The sequence below is a fragment of the Chelonoidis abingdonii genome, chromosome 15, assembly GCF_003597395.2.
Source record: "Chelonoidis abingdonii isolate Lonesome George chromosome 15, CheloAbing_2.0, whole genome shotgun sequence".
NCBI lineage: Eukaryota > Metazoa > Chordata > Testudines > Testudinidae > Chelonoidis > Chelonoidis abingdonii.
Window position 1 is genome coordinate 7,321,724 of NC_133783.1, and position 17,747 is coordinate 7,339,470.

The 17,747-nt window shown below is 41.0% G+C and overlaps 1 protein-coding gene across 5 annotated transcripts in view; it reads left to right on the forward strand.

The window, feature by feature from the left end:
- The first annotated feature begins 2,485 nt into the window (after positions 1-2,485).
- LOC116828264 (L-threonine ammonia-lyase-like) overlaps positions 2,486-17,747 on the forward strand; it is a 50,393-nt gene continuing 35,131 nt past the window's right edge. The window contains exons 1-3 of one of the 5 annotated variants that reach the window (XM_032786376.2): positions 2,486-2,712; positions 10,521-10,547; positions 16,720-17,062. In XM_032786376.2, coding sequence (XP_032642267.1) covers positions 2,612-2,712; positions 10,521-10,547; positions 16,720-17,062 — 471 coding nt within the window. In that variant the 5' untranslated portion in view covers positions 2,486-2,611. Of the gene's footprint in view, positions 2,897-10,520; positions 10,548-16,719; positions 17,063-17,747 lie in introns of all 5 variants that reach the window. The other 4 variants (XM_075072653.1, XM_032786373.2, XM_032786377.2 and 1 more) reach the window with 4 other exon arrangements.

Here is a 17,747-nt window from a genome sequence, read left to right on the forward strand (position 1 = left end):
TTTGCACAGCAATGGGAAGTGCATCATGATAATCTGACTCCTTCCAATAATAGCAGTAGCAAAAAGGAAGGAAATAGAATTTCCTGGAGAGGGGTGTTAGGGAGAGGGAAAGACCAGATTAACTTCCTAGATGAAGGCTGCCTAGCTATGAAGAGGGTTTAAGTGAGAGAGAGTGGTCAAGGTCAGGGAAATAACTATAGACATTCAAAATAAAATTGGTGCCCACAAAGGGTGATAAAATCCAGTTGCTTGAAAAGAGGAGAAAGCAAGGCAGGTGAGAGTGCACGTGGGTGTAGTGTGTAAGCAGGGCCAGCGTGTGTCTGGGCAGTGCAAGCCAGCAGAGCGTAAGAAGCTTTCAGTGACAATGAAATTTGACAGGCAAGAATGAGAGGAAGACACCTCTAATAATAGGGCATGTTTAATTGTTTATCTCTCATTAAGGAAATAACAACTCAGAAAATGGCTGTTAATTTAGAGCAGTTATGGTAATGCAGCACCTTCTGAGATACAGCTATCAGCATTTCCAGCCTAAACTTAATTCCCACTGCTTTCAGTCTGGGATATGGACACTTGAGATGGACTTGAACCTCACTGTGGAAGTGTCTTCTCCCAGCAGTTGGAGAGTGTCTTTGCAGGATGGCAGTTAGTTTTGAATGTTTCTCCACAGAATAGCCTCAACTTGGTAAACTGGCTGGCAGCTGCTAGGCAAAATAGTTCTAAGGATTCCCTGTTGCCATGCTACAAACAAATAGTAGTAGTGCCTCATGGTCCCAAACGTGGATGCCTTTGTGCTAGGTGCTGTACAAACCTAAAAATATGTGGTCATTGGCAGAAGTTGTCTTCATGGGTTCTGTTCCCAGCTCTGCCACTGACTCACTGTGTGACTCAGAGTCAGTCACTCTCTGTGCCTCAGCTTCCCCGTGTATTAAAAGAGTAAAATAAATTCCTGAGAAGCTGGTTTGTGCGAGGTGATAGAATGGAAAATTAGTATTACTTTTTGGCTTGCGCCATCTTTAAAATGGTGACAGCAGTCTTCAGTATCTACAACAGTGTGGCAACCCCAGGTTGAAAAAGGCAAGCCTGGGGCATTCACAACATTTGTTATACCTGAAATATATGGTCCTCGTTTCTCTCTCCCTTCCCCCTAGCATTCAGTGCAGGTTTTCCCCATCTCTGCTGTAAAAGCAGCAAGGCTCCCTATGCCTTGGGAAATGTTTTTTCTTTAATTGAAACAATGTGGCAATTAGTTAGGAGTGCCTCATCAATGCTTGTAATAATAATAGGATCCCTTTCAGACCATTTGAAATAAAGAGCATTGGTTTATATGAATAGGAGCAGTGCGAATCTTTACCCACTCCACCCCCACTCTTCAAATGTTCTCCAGATAAAGTAGCTGATGACTCCTTGAAAGTCCACTCGCCTTAATAAAACTGGCCCTGGGCTTAGCTGACATGTACAAAGCTGAGGGCTCTGGCTGTAGCCACTGACCTGAACATAGTGTGTCTGCATCCAGGGCACTCTGCCGAGGTGAGACCACGTGTAGCATGGCCTCTCATGGTTCCCAGCCAAGGCCACCTCTCCACCCGAAACAGCTGATGAGTGGGAGAACTGGAAGTGGGAGAAGTATGGAGAGTTGAGAGAGAGTGCAGCAACTGTCACCGCCTGGGGAGTTTGGATGAGGGGTGAATGCCTACAGGCCCGTTGTGTGGAGGAAGGAGAAAAAATGACTGAGGCTGTGGTGGTACAATTGACAAGTTTGCAGTAATGTAGGGTTCCCAAGCAGTCTAAATCTTATGCTCTGTCACTTGGGAAAGAAATGAAAATCCCTGTTCCTGATGTATCTTTCCCCACCAATAATACATAAGTCTTGCAGCTCTGTACCTCTGCCACTGATTTTTAGTAATACTCCCTTACAGCGCCTATATACCAGGGGTCAGAACTGACCTCAGAGACATGTCACCACAATCTTCTGCCTCTAACCCCAAAGGGCTAGCCTTCCTACTTTTCCCTGAATAAGATGTATAGACTCTTCTCCTACTCTGAAGACCCTGAGCAAAGCAGCCCATCACTCAGCAACTCTGCTGCTGACACTGCTGAATTCAGGGCTTGTATTCCAGACTTCCAAGGATCCAGCATGCTAAAACTCTGCTTCCTAGGCTTGTGGGTTAAGTAATATAAAACCCCAGTGTCAGTAAAATTCCCCATTGTGAGTTCACAAACCATTGTGACCCCCTCAGGAAAATGGCAGCCTTTCCTTGTGGCTTTTTTCTGCAGAAGTCAATGTTGCTAACTTCACAAGCCATTTAACAAACCTAGATCATGCTCTGTAGCTAAGTATCTAAAGCTTTATGTGTTCTGCCAACTGAATGTCACCTAAGTATAATCCAGGCCCTGACTCAAATTGACAGGGACAGGCTGGCCTGGGAAATAATCTCTTTAAATAGCAGCAGCCAAGTCATTTCTTTTGCCCTGTCTAGCATTGGAGAGCTGCTTACAGCAAGTCACCTACAGAGCACATATCCCTCCCAGGCTTGACAGGGGCGGTACGTTCCAAAGGCAAGTGAGTCAGTTGCCTGGGGTCTCACCGCTTTGGCTAACACTGGAAATTGCTATGAATTTTGTGGCACAGTTTCTCTACTCCAAAGTTTTAAAGAACAGAACTCCCAGGGAATGCTCCAGGGAAGAGGAAGACTATGATCCTTTCTGGCAAAGGTTGGAGAATATTGCTGTGTGACTTAGAACTAGATTGCTCCTTACGAGTGATGGACAGTCCCAGGGCTGTACCTGGGGCTGGAGCCGTGGACATCACTTCCCCTGGATCCCTTCTGCCTCCTTATGGTGCTATAGTTGGAGTTGTGCTTCACCTCTTTGTGTATCTTGTTACTCTGCTTTATAGGTAATGCTTTTTGTTTTCCCTTTCCTTTCCCAGTTCCCTAGGAAAAACAAAAGTGATTGTAGTTATTCAATATTTTCTAAAGCTCTCAGGGGGCCAAAGTGATTGCTGAGGTCACTGCATTGGAATCAGTGGAGCAGCGCTGAGAATGAACTTGTCTCACCAGTACAGGTGAAGACTGAATTGAATTATCTATGGGACTCAAAGATGTTACCTTTCTGTAAATATATCCTGATGGAAAAAGGCCTGAAGTGGTCAATGAAATACTGAAAAATGAACTGTCTTGTGGGACGTTTACTTTATGTGTATTTCTGGAATGTGGTGTTAATGGCATGTTAGATGTCTTTCTGTTGATCATGGTCTACTGTTAATTATTGTATTACAATAGTGTGTGGTGTCCCCAGTTGAGATCAATGGCCAGTTGTGGTAGGTACAGACAGGTATGAACGTTCCCTGCCCCAATTATCTTACAATGCAAGGCTCTGATCCTGCAAATCCTTACGTTTGTGCTAAATATTCAGTAGCTGCACTGATAGCAATGTCCTCAAAGTTAGGCACACTTGAGCATTTCCACCTATACAGACAAGACGGACAGGTGAAGTATTATCATCCCATTTTTTACAAAGGAGGAGTTGAGTCAGAGAGAGGGAAAGTGACTTCTCCAAGGTCATGTAAGACATTTTCAGCAGAGTCCAGAATAGAACCTAGATCTCCAGAGTTCAGTCCAGCGCCTCTAACACAAGACCACCCTTCTCATCTGTGCTGTTTAGCTTTCATGTAAGAAATGACAATAGAAAACTTCTCATTTGGTTAATAAACTCAGAACTCTACATTTTATGTTTTTTTTTAATTATAAAAATGTTTACAACTGTTTTTTAGCTTTGATCCTTCTCTTTCGTAACAGATGCAGCCAGCCCTGAAGTAAATATTGTTCACTTGACTTTCTTAAGGAAGAAGCCTCTGTCCATTCAAGGGACTTTGCGGAATTATTGTAGCATTAGCATCACGGGGAATGAACTACACAAAGTGTAGCCATTTAAACTCATCATGCCTCCACATTTTTAATTTCCATATGAAGGAGGTGTCAGATTGTTAAGGGGATAATACTGCCAGCTTTAAGCAGTGGCTTTTGTTTGGTCTGAGGTCACAGTGACTCTTCAGACATGAGTGCTGGTCAGGCTGAAGCCAAATAAAGGGTTTGACTTGGCTCTGCCTATGATGATGCTGAATTAGTGAAGCTAATGCTATACACACACACAGAGAGAAAATACATAGAACTTGATATTACAGCTTGACTGCTGGGCAGCAGACATAATCGGGCCTGAGCTTTACATCCATTAATTGTAGAACATTGCACATGAGGAACTGAGACAAATGTGCCTGCTGTATGTATAGTGTCCAAACCATTTCCCAGCTTGGTTATTCAGTTAGTTTATTTTAACTGAAACAAACTCCAGCTAAACTCTCTGGTTGTGATGTATTGGCTCCATCACCCAGTGCATTTAGTCTGTAGAGAGGTAGGCTTATCATTAAGGCATGGTTATGAATGGCTAAGGCCTGGGACTGGGACTTGGGAAATCTGGGTTCTGTTCCCACCTCAGTCACAGACTTCCTGCATGATCTTAGGCAAGTTATTTAAATCTCTCTGTGCCCTGATTTCAAGTCTGTACAGGGATTATAATTCTTCCTTGGTCTGTCTTGTTTATTCAGGGGAGGCTTTCCAAAGTGCTGGAGGGATTTAGGGGCAGAAGTCCAAATGACTTTCTGTGGGAGCTGGATGCCTAAATCTCTGGGCAACTTTAGAAAAAACCCACCCTTAAACTGTCAGTGCCTGGGGGGCAAGGACTGTTTCTTACTGTGCGCTAGTACAGTGCCTAGCACAGTGGGGTGCCACAGCCTTGGGAGTCTCTCTAAGTGCTACTGAAATAAAACTGGCAAAGGGTTTTCTAATCTGCCATTATAGATAGAGTGCTGCAGGGGGTCCCAGGATATGTGCTCCCTGTACTAGGGGAAAACCCATTGGACCTCAGGTCCAAGTCATGTAGAATGCACTTGTACCACTCCGAGTGGTGCCTTATAATTGCTGCTGGTGGTGGTGGTGATGCTTTTTATAACATAAATCAATACTTGCATATTTGTGTTTTCCATTAATCTTTGTTCTCAATGCACTTCAGAACGTAGGACTGAATGAACCACAAGTTATACTCGTGATGCAGAAATTACTGGCTGAAAGGTTATGGTCTGTGCAGGAGGGTCAGACTAGTAGACCATAATGATGCCTTCTGGCCTTAAAATCTAGGAATCTGCAGTCCTTAGTCCAAAACTACCATTGACTGGAGGATTAATCTACAGTATTTTTCTTGGTCAATCAGACTTCTAGTCCATCAAGTGTAGTGGCCCACACCTGATTCAGAGGAAGTTTTTTAAAAAAATCTATAATGCGTGTTGTGGGGAACTGGGAATGTTCTTAATGTTTTCTCTGAATACTGTGTTGGTGCCTCAGTGTCCCCTATGCAGTTCTTAAGTATCTAGGTGGTGGGATAAGAGTGTGTGATTGCTACAGAGCAAAGGGCCAATGCACCTAAATACCTGGCATTCTGTCTCCTAGCAGCTGATGGCCTAGGCCCCTTCTCTGCAAAGGTGCCAACTGAAGGTGTTGGAGACAGATCAGGTGACCTCCTGGCCCGGGAAAGGAACTGAGCAGAGAAGGAGGGGCTGGAGGGGATTGGCAGTCTGGAGCTGGCTGGGGACGAGGATTGAAGTGCAGACGTGGGGGTCTGGCTTGCTGCCCCCCAGAATGGACCCAGCTGAGGGGTCCCGTTCGCTGCATCTACAAGATCTGTTTTAGACAGTGTTCCTGTCATCTAATAAACCTCTGTTTTACTGGCTGGCTGAGAGTCACGTCTGACAGCAAAGTGGGGGTGCAGGACCCTGTGGCTTCCCCAGGACATGGCTGGGGCGGGCTTGCTGTGGGAAGTGCATGAAGGGGGAGAGGATGCTGAATGCTCCAAGGAGAGACCCAGGAGGTGAAGACGTGTGAGCTTCTTGCCCTGAAAACAGTCTGCTCCAAGGGAGAGGAGGCTCCCCAAAGTCCTGACTGGCTTTGTGGGGAGAAGTTCCAGAGCATCGCCCAGGGACTCCGTGACATGTGTCACAAATGCTGGCTCCTGTAAACTGCTGAGCCACTCCTGAGAAGTGCTAGGGTTCTTAGCATTTTTAAGGAGATGTGTTCAGTTAGTATCTTAGAGGATCAGGGCTCAGCTGAGAAATGTTTTACAGGGGTAGGAATCTTTCCATCCCTGGAAGTCATTTGAGACCTAGAAGCATGAGATCTGACTGCCCTTATCTTGAATGCAAACTACAAATGGGTCTATTGATTATAAAAGGATCCGGCTCTTTTTTTTTTAAACCCAGATTTGATGTTTGTTAAAATAAAATTGGGGGTTCATCCACAATAATTGGTGTTATCAGAACGGTGTTGATGCATAATAATCCCTAGCAAGTTTGCACACTACCATTGTCCCCTGTGACATATGCAGAGGAGTTTTGGATCATACAGAAATAAACACACACATAACTACCCTTCTAACATCTTCCCTGAATAGCCCCAGTATTGTCTCTTAGTGACTGTACTAGAGTTGAAACTTAACTTGTAGATCCAAATTCTGTTGATCGCTTATATCAACTCATCCACGAGAAGCTTGTTATGCCTGTATTCCAACTTGCCAGCAACCCCACAAAACCTTGAATTTCACACTCAATAGACCATTCACAGTTCCTTGAAGCCATGGGCAGGACGTAGGGATTGGGGAGTACTCTGGGTGTCTTAGCCAATACCTCCCTCTTTCACTGCACTCCCACTCAGCTTATTTTCCCTCTTGACCTGAGTAATCTGAGTATAGGAACCTGAGTAGGGGTTTCATAGGCATTCCTGGGCTATCCAGTCTCAGAACCAGGGTCTTTTAATCTGTCATCAATGTAATAGCAAAGGGGGAAAAAGCAGAAGCATTCTTTGCCCATTCAAAGCATGGGACTTGGGCACAGATGTTCGAGAGGAATCACTGCCAGACAGCAGGCACTATCATCAGAGAACCATTCACAAAAGTGGTGTCCTCCTACTCCCAGTGTTGGCATGTTATTTTATCCAGCTTCCAGCTGATCTGAGGGAAGTCTGTCTTTTAAAATGGTAACACTGATAAATGGAGGTCTGGAAGTTCAGATGCTTCTCTGGCCAATCCTTCATCAATTTTGCCAGCACTACTTAGAGTGCTGGCAAGGGCATTAAGAACACATTTTTCCTCTAAAGAATTGTGTGCGTTTTAGAACTGATGAACAAGCCCAGCTTTGGATATTATGTGACACAGGTGAAGAAATCTCTCTGGACCTGGACCTTTGCCCTGGTACAAACCATCATCAGTTATCACTTTTTTTTATGCCCGGAATGTGCTGTGCATCTAGACTGCAGCTCTTGTTATGAAAAAACTTCCATTTTTTTTTTTTTTCAGACTGGCCTGGCCATCCATGCGGACCTGGTTCCCCATAGCTTAGTCGCATAAAACAGCACTCGGTCAGTTGTCTGTTAGTTCACGGGCATGAGTGCTCACATTCCACTTACCTCTTTAGCTCACAAGAATATCCAGCCTGACTCTGAGGCCTCTGGCTCCAGAAATACTGGAGTAGTCAAGTCTAGAAAATGGACCTTCTAATAAGAGAAGGCTTCCCTTATACCACTTGAGTTCTAGTTCAGCTCCTTGTAACCAACAAAGGCTGGGTGATCAGCTGAGGCCATTTTGTCTTCACAAGGCAATCTTGTATAATTCTGGGGACCTGAAATCCAGCCATCATCACAAACCAGGCTCCTTTGCTTAAGCAAACAAACAGACTCCATTCTGAGAAAGGCCTCACTTGTTCTGAGGTTATCTAAACCCAACAGAGGCAGTTGTACTCTAATGCCCTCTGGGCTTGCTACTCAATAAGATATATAGCAAGCAAACAGCCTACCATATAGGGCTGGACTCCAAGGCATGCCCAAGTAGACTTTCTGTGGAAACAGAGAAAAGTGATAGTAATTCCAGTACCTCAGACAGCTGCAATCTTGGCTCTTCTGAGTGTGCTACAGCTAAGAAAATGAACATTCTGACTCCTAACGGTGACCTCTCTTGTAAATATTCAAGAGCAATACACAAGCTCATATAAATGAGTCTCCTTCATGAAAGGAAACCCCTCTCTGGGAAGGAGCAATCAGGTGTAACCAGGGTAATTCACAGTTCTCAGATCCTGTCAGCTGGCTACATCCTACAGTGTTCTAGGCCAGGACAGTGTTTGTTTGTCTGGTTTAGTGGTCAGAAATTAGGCAGGGCTGGGGTGGCTGTGTCCTCTAGCATGTTCAGGAGTTTTTTCGTGGCCGAGTGGTAGTTGGTGAAGCAGGCACCCTATAATACCATGGAAAGCTTGATAGTTTTTAATGGACTTGGAGGTATCTCTTGTAGTTTACAGATAACACTTGCATAACACCATTTTTTGTACACACAAGGAGACTAAATATTCAGTCATTGCACTTAGGGGAAGAATGGCCTTTTGTCTAGCATTGTGGAATGGTTGTTACCAGTGGAATTGCACCTGCTTATCTGGGGGGCCACATTCGATTCACTGCCCAAAACATGCATAACTTGGGTATCTAAAGTAAGCACCTCCACTCTCATTGACCTTAGCGCACCCAAGTGCCTGAAGTTAGGTGCCTAAATCAGGAAAGCCTTGTCCAGTGAATCTAATTTGGCTCACACAAGCAGGTGCAATTCTATTAACATCAGTTGAGTTTCACTCACTTGCACAAGGCTGAATTTGGCCCATTGAATCAAGTCCTTTCTTTTAATTATATTAGTGAAACACAATAAATTCCGACTGGTCCCCTTAGTGTAACTAAGGTCAGAATTTGACCTGTTGTCTTATAACTGAAATAAAATATATCACCTTTCCAATATTGTTTCCATGCTGTTGATAATTCAATATACTTAGGCAGGAAATGTTCTGTGACAGCCTGTATAAATAAAGGCTTGTTAATGTGTTCACAGTTACATTATATATACTGCAACTATTTTCACTGAATATCTTTTACTTAGTATGCAATGATAGCAAAAATTCTGGTGAACTATGGGCAATTGTAATCTCTAAATAAGCCAGCGTGTTTTCCAGTAATCTAATGACCATATAAGAACAGATAAATGAAGTATAATCTTAGATAGGGATAAACCAATTTTTCTTTAACTGTACCAGGGTCCATAATATCTTACATGAAACTAGATAACCAAATACTGTGTTTCACACACACAAACCACACCGTAATATTAAAAATGGCTGAAATAGCCAGTCATTTTAATCACTTTCCACTAGATTGTCAGCCTATTAAATTTTCAAAGGCACAGGGCGTGCAAGTCATTTAAACCTTTCCAGCTTCTGATGTCATGGGGATTTATCGAGCATGTTGATTTGAGTAATGCTCTTTGGAAAACATTGCAATCATCTTTGTCTAAACAGTACTTACACAAGTACTTACACAAGTAAGTAAAATTTATTTACAAGAGCAACAGGTATCCTTCTATTTTTTAATAAGTAGTACTTGGCTTTGACTGGCCCCTGGCATCACAAAATCTTGTGCAATTAATTACTATTTACTCCTTAGTACCAGCTATCAGAATTCACAAGATTTGCTTGTTTGAACAGCAAAATACAAATTATTTCTTCTAGGAGTGGGAGATTTGCTATATAAGGTCATCTTAAAATTTCCTTAAATTTGCATTTGGGTCTTGAATTTGACCTATCAATGTAGCATCAGGATAGTATACCTATTCTTTACTAAGTGAGTGTTCCAGAAGTAGTACAATCTATTTTAAAGCCCAATGTGAAGAGTTAGTGAAATTGGCTGTATCAGCATGGATCGAAGTTACAAATGTCCAGTTAGAATGTTCTCAAGCTATCCTAAACATTTTATCTTTTCAATTGAAGATTTTTGGGAGTGAGTGGGAAGGCTGTGAGGCCTCTGGTATTTTAACATCCAGCCATTGCTACATTCCTGTATCATCTTACGGCTAATATAAGCAGTATAGTGACTTCTTGTATGGATGTCCATATTTCTGTCCTCTCTGCCCATAAATACTCATTTTGCACTAGATGGAAAGACTGACAAATGGATCAGATTTTGTCCTCTGATATGTGTCCAATGCCCATTGGTTTCACTTAGCAGTTATGTTGTATCTGAGTGTGGAGTTTAGCCAGTTGATGAGCTACTGCAAGATAGCTATGTGTGTATTTCTTTCCTCCTTGAAACAAAAAAGGCAACTTTGTGGTTCAAATAAAGTGTGCAGAATTTTTTTCCCCAAATGCTACTTCACTTTATTTACAATGCTGAGCGTTTTGAAAGCAGACAAACCAAAAGACAAAACTTATTCCAAGCTTTTTATCATTTTAAAAGCATATTTCAAAACCAATGACCATGCCGCTGCATTGAGACTGTATTAGGTAAGACTGTCTGTATAAGTAAATAGTTTCCTACAGTTCCTTCATTCTCTTTGGAATGTCTTCATATGGATTTTTTTTTTCTTTCTTCCCCCCTCCCCCCCCGCCCCCGCAGCTATGCTGAGCAACTGTTCACAGAAAAGTAGGTTTATAAGCCATGTTTGCATGGTTGTTTTTACTAACCACACTGAAGGTGAAATGGCATAAATTATATGCATGCAATAAAACTTTGATAGCTGGATATTTGTTTAATGTGTGTGCTGGAAAGTCACATGGAAATAAAGAAGCTCATTCACTGAGCTTTTCTAGGAGAATCTATTGAAAAGCACAGCTGATTCATTTGGAAATAGCTATGATTTATATTGTGTGAGGAATATATTTATGAGCTGGTCACATTTCCCCCTTTCTCCAATGAATAACAAATTCACTGAGAGAGACATTTGTGCAAGGCACTGAAATTTATTTGAGAATTTAACCTGAATTTGGAATAGTCTGGCCAAAAAAACCTTGAAAACAAAAATTTTGGAAAAGTCACTACTATTTTTGTTACGAAAACATTGACATTTTTTCTAGATGTGTTCAAAATGTTAATTCAAAATGACATTTTTGAAACTAAATGTTGACTTGAACTAATATTTCATTTTGAAATGTCACTTAAAATTTACATTTTGATTTTTGAAACCATTTTTAATTGACATTTGAAATGTTGCATTTGACCTGAAAAATTTTTTTTTTCAGTTTTGTGTTTTGTCGAGGAAAAACAAAACCATTTGGTTTCAATTCAACATAAACCACTATTTTTATTTTATTTTTTGGTTTTCTGGCTGGGTCACTGAAGTGAAAAATCAATTTGCTAAGCTCTAGATCTGATCACTAAATCATATACCACTTATTGTTACAGTGCATGACAAGTCATGCTTCTACTTTTCATTGCCCAGACTGTTGTTCGCATGTTTTTATACATGCATTAACTGTAATCTCTCTGCTAAAGAAACACATGAAGAAGCAAGTTAAGCAAAGTAACCAGACTACCTTCAGGAAGATAAATGCAGGTGACCTGGCATGGCAATTAGTTACCTGTCGGTGTAGTTGCAAACCTTCAAATTGGCTGTTGACTTCTACAGATCATGAGCTCTCAGTAGGTAGATGGCACATCCAGATGGGTTTTATAGGGAAAAATTTAATTGTCTGAGACAGATAAAATCATACAAGACAATCAGCACTTACAATAACCTGAAGCTGTATCCTTGATGATGTGGCTGCTAACCTCTTTAGCAAGAATTTCCCACTGGTAACATAGTAGCAGTGGAAGCTCTCACATGGACAAAGTAAGCTGGAGTAATTGCTGAAGTTAATGGAGTTATGCCAGGAGGCAGTTTGGCCCAACGTTCCTGTCGCCATCAAAACTATAGACTAGATGAAATCTAAGAGTTTGATTTATTCCCCTTCCACCTCTCTTCACCCCTTTCCTGAGCCAAAACAAGGAAACCCAGGAATAAGGCCAAAACCCCCAGTCTGCCATTGTGGCATCTTATAGAGAAAAACTTTTGATGGCTTGAATGCATGATGGGAGTATCATGTCACAGCCTCAGATCTACATCAGTCTAAGCTAATTAATAGAGTTTTGGGGTTTCTTTTTAAATACCAATAGAAAAAATAGGAGTGTGTCTAGTATCTGTATCTTTCTTACAAATCAGTCTGTCCTTTTGAACTGAAAATAGAGTACCTATTTCTGTATCTACCTAATAACGTATCCTTTTTACTCATCACCCATGTAAGAAACCTGATGTGTTTCTACTAATTTCTGAACTAGGCAACTATGCATTTAGGGAAGTTGTTATGAGCATGTGTGTTCTTGTTCTTGTCCTTGTCCTTGAGAGTAGTTTATGGTCTACTGGGTTATAGAAAATGTTTTGTTTTGCCTGTCAATGAACTGCTGAACTGAGATGTTAGTCTGTTAGATCGTGATTGCATTAGGGCTATTTAGGTCATGGAATCTTGCAATATGTTGTAACAATACCTATAGGAGCCATTTTGGTCTAATGTATTGTGCTAGACACCATGCAAGGGAACTAACTCCCAACTCCAAAATAACTTAACTGTAGAAATCCATTAGCTATAGGCTAATGGATGAAAGAGTTTAATTTAAAACCACAGTCTGTGCTCTGAGAGTATGGCAATTTTCAGATGTGTTCCTGACAAGAATCTTTAAAACACAAACTTCAACCCAGCTAAACTAGAAGCCTGGGAATACAGACCTTGTTCAAGACACAGATGTTTAATCTAATCTAGCTTAGAATAGTGATGGAATAATGTTGCTTTTTTCTAATGAGGAATTTTGAAGAGACAGGAAAGTTTTTGTGGGAAATAGTCTTCTATCCTCTCTCACAAAAATACTCCTATAAGGATACATTTGCAAAACAATTGATGAGGCTAATACAGGACTGCATCCAAAATAACAAAAACCTTTTCTTAGCTGCCCTAAACATTCCTCTTCCAAGACACATAGTGGAACAAACAAGAATGTATTGGGAAGTAGAGCCTCTGACATGCTTCAGAAGTCCATGTAGGAGCATTGATGGCAGTTCTTCAGCACAAGGGTTTGCAGCTCTGGAAAAGTGAGGATTTGTCCAGGGAACATTTCCTTCTAAATGCACCAGGTCTTGTTGAAAGTGATTTGGAATGGGCAGCACCATGGTGATCAAAAATGTAAAATTAAAGAGCCATTCCAGTCACCATCTCCATGGATGAATGGCCTCCTAAATCACTTGGGAATCTTCCAGGACCATAGAAAATAACCACAGCTCATAGATGTTGTTGGCAAGGATGCTAAAATCGTATTGAAAATATATATTAAAAAAATCTGGCAAATGTTTAGTATTAGAGTGACACTGAGCTATTACAGTACAAAGTTTGGCTTATTAGGTTTTGGTTTTTTTTGACCCAGAAGTATGAGCAAGAAGTATGAGAGGGAGTTATCCCTTATCTTTCCAATTGTGCTGCTCTGTTTTATGTCTCTTTCCCTCTATAAGTCACTTCCTAAATTCCAAGAGTTTTTTTGGAAGTTTGGCCTTTATCTGTTCAGAGAGATTGCAGTACCTGAGAATTCATGCACAGGACTACATATTATAATCTCTAACGAATAACTTGTAAGGATGATGATTTGGAATGCTAGTCTTGTTCCACTTAAAAAAAAAAAAATCCAAGAAGAGAGGATAAAAATGTATACATAGTGATAGACTCACCTCTCAACCTTCATTTTGATAAACTTTTAGATTGAGCTTCTTAAGCCTCACATTTTTTCTAGCCCCTGGATAATGTTTGGGGTCCTCTCTTGAACTCTTTCTAATATTTCCACATCCTTCTTGATGAGCATCAGTCTTACCAATGCTGTGTACAGAAGTGAGATCACTTTTGATTTGATATACCACTTTTTATATGTGGCCATTTTTGCCACAGCATTGCACTGAGAGCTCATGCTGAGGTGATTATCTGCAATGACCCCCCTAAGTCAGTAAAGGCATAATTTTGCATTCTGTGCTCCCAGCTGTATTACCTTGCATTTGGTTGTATTTAAAAGCATTTTGTTGGATTGTGACTATTTAACCAGGCAGTTCAGATTACTTTACAACAGCAACCTGTTCTCTTATTATTTACTTCCCCACCAACCTTTAACTGTAAACTTTACCCGCAAATATTTTTGTCATCACCTGATCTACCTTCCATGACACCATGCCAACAGTCATTAATTTTAATTTTAGCCTCCAAGTCTTTGTTGCTGGTCTCAAATTAACCATTGCATTATTGTACCTGAGACTGATATGTTGAAACTGTGTTGGCAATCCTTTGGAATTTGGTTTTTCAAGGCTTGTTACACATTAATATTAGTGGTTAAGAGCTCTGCTAAATCCTTTAAAATCTTGGGTGTAAGTTATCCAGGCCGGTTGATTTGAAAATGTTTAATTTTAGCAAATGGTGAGGATGGAATAGAAAGGAAGCTGTGAAGCAGCATCATATAGGATGGATATAGCCTTCTGCTTTGTTCCAAATGCAGAACAGAAATATTTATTAAACATATTTTTGCCTTTTCTACATTATTATTTACAGTTATACCATCTGTGTCTAGCAATGGACCTATACCTGACCTAAGTTTGGGTTTATTCTGCTCATGTTTAAAACATGCACCTTTATTATCTTAAATCTATTGGCCACCGATATTTCACTTATTCTTTTGGCTTCCCTTATCAGTTGCCTATATTTTTTCACTTATTCATTGCTGTTTAATTCCCCTCTTTATATAGAAATTCTTCATTTTATTGCCATTTCCACATCTTTTAACTAGGATAACTTTTTGCCCAGTATAACCTATTTTTTTATATGTCTGCAGAATTGTGGGGTTTTTGGACATTCATTCATTTTTGTTAAAACTTCCCACTTTTAAAATTTATGTTCTTGGTCAGTGATGCTGACAATTGCTTTAACTTTTGGAAAAATGGCCCTATTACTGATTGATGCCATATTCTCTTTGCACAAAATAAATGTAACGAGATCATGATCACTGGTACCTAGGCAATTAATATTTATTTTTTTTAAATCTATACTTTTTCTCTTTCATATTTTTAAGTGAGGGTTTTATTTTAATGTTAGTAATAAAGTATAGTTCCTATCCTGCCCATGAAACCCTTTGAAATCAGTGGGTATTACTGGTGAAAATGAATGCTGAATTTGGCTCTACACATGGGCATAGGTTGTTTGGTGGCTTGGTTAACTGCTTGTCACACTGATTTGATGACTTGCTAGTTTACTTATTTTTAAAAAAATAAGTAAGGCATGAATGAATTCAGGTAGCTACCCTTGTGCATTATGTGCATATCTCTTAGAGAATCTAATAAGAGACTGGAGATCCACTGGCACAACCTATGCCTATGTATGGTGGTAGCATTTTTTAAGTTGTCATCCTTCTCCCCCCTCCCCCCTGATAGGCCCCAAAGGATGAATTCCTTTATTTCTCCCCACTTTTCAAGTGTGTTATCCAGGTACAACTCTGCCCACGTATCTACACCAGCGGCACCATTACAGGACCTAACCAGATCAGCCACACCATCACTGGTTCATTCACCTGCATGTCCACCAATGTAATATACGCCATCATATGCCAGCGATGCCCCTCTGCTACGTACATCGGCCAAACTGGACAGTGTCTATGGAAAAGGATAAATGGACACAAATCAGATATCAGGAATGGCAATATACAAAAACCTGTAGGAGAGCACTTCAACCTCCCTGGCCACACTATAGCAGACCTTAAGGTGGCCATCCTGCAGCAAAAAAACTTCAGGACCAGACTTCAAAGAGAAACTGCTGAGCTTCAATTCATCTGCAAATTTGACACCATCAGCTCAGGGTTGAACAAAGACTGTGAATGGCTTGCCAACTACAGAACCAGTTTCTCCTCCCTTGGTTTTCACACCTCAACTGCTAGAACAGGGCCTCATCCTCCCTGATTGAACTAACCTCATTATCTCTAGCTTGCTTGCATATATATACCTGCCCCTGGAAATTTCCACTACATGCATCTGATGAAGTGGGTATTCACCCACGAAAGCTCATGCTCCAAAACGTCTGTTAGTCTATAAGGTGCCACAGGATTCTTTGCTGCTTTTACAGATGCAGACAAACACGGCTACTCCTCTGATACTATCCAGGTACAGAATGTTTTAAATTGGGGCGTAGGAGCCATCGTCCTTTATCTTCATGGTAGGACATAATTATTAGCCCTTGTTGCAGTCAGCCCATCCCCATGATGTGTCAGGTAATGGCTGCTAATGGCGTACTTTACAAGTATCTAAGAGCAGAGAAGCAGCCTCCTGATGCATATGATATAATCACACCTGCTACTGCTATTATTAGCTTTAAGGGAGTGCTGTGTCACAGACATTTTGTCTTTTTCCAGACTTCAGTAGTTCTGTGAACATAGGGCCAGAGTTTTCAGCAACCTTTGAACAAATTAGAGCTATTGGTGCTGAGCACTCATGAAAATCTAGCTCCATATGGTGCACAGATACATTCTTATTAGCAAGGGAATGATAATTCCTTGGTTTGTTCATGTGCCCAGTTATCTGCTGCCAGTGTGCTAGCTGGCTAGCTGCGTGAGCTCCGTATGCACATGGAACATTCATCCTTAATTTATCTGTCTGAGGCATGCAAGTGAAAGAGAAGATGAGGCGTGGTGTCCTTCTTAAACAGTAGGTGTCAATCTTTTAATCATCCAGACTGTCATTGCTTTATAACAAGATTATTTCATTCTTCCTTAGGAGTGACCGGAAAGTGAAAAAACAAGATGCCCCAACACCTTGTGAACATCGTTGCTGTAAGGAGGGGCTGATTAGAAATGGCCATGTTGGGCAGCGGCCACCATCCATCAACCCCGAGAGACTGAAAGATTTTGGGGAGGAGGATTACCTGAATGGTGACGTGAAGACTTGGGAAATGAAGATCGTGAGCAATAATGAGGAATTGCTCAGAGATGCCCTTGACCCAGTCACTCAGCCAAACAGTAGAAGCAGCCAGCCAACCTCTAATAAGCTGATTCGATTTGAAGATATTAGTGCTGCAGCTTTCAAAATCCAGAGTGGTGTCCAGAAAACTCCCTGCATGGTACAGTATTTACAATGCTTTGTTTTCTGAATCTCTCTTGTCTTATGGGAGTTGGTCAGAAATGACCAGGGAATGTGCATTAATAGCAGCTGATGCGTCTCTATAGGATGATAATCCTTTCAACAATGTTACATTTTTTCTTCTGTTTTTTCACTATCCTAAATTCTCAATTGGTTACAGTGACCTGTAGAATGAAGAATACTATTGCATTATGCACCCAGTTAAAAACACTTGCCACAAGTACTGTATCTTCTTGCTTATGTAGCAGTAAACTGTGTGTTGTGTCCCTTTCAACAGTGTTATATTGAAAGCTATGGCAGCACTTTCAGCATAGAAATCCTTAGCTTCACAATAGGCAGACATTTTTCAGAAGGGCCTCAGATTTAAATTTGGTGGTAGATGACTGTGTAATCCACTTAAAAAATAAAATTATTAAGAACCAATATCCTAATGGAAATTATGTAAAACTTTGCTGCATCCTTTATAATGGGTCAGATAAGTGCTTTATATTGCAGGAGCAAAAGTCAGTATTCTGGGCTGAGGTGATGGCTCCAGTGTAATAACCCAACATGCACTATGTTGGAGACAACGAACCAAATGGGGACTGAACATCATGGGATCTGTAAAACAAAAGTGATTCTAAACATCCAGAGTTAAATTCTGTAAGTAGCATGCAGCAAGCAGG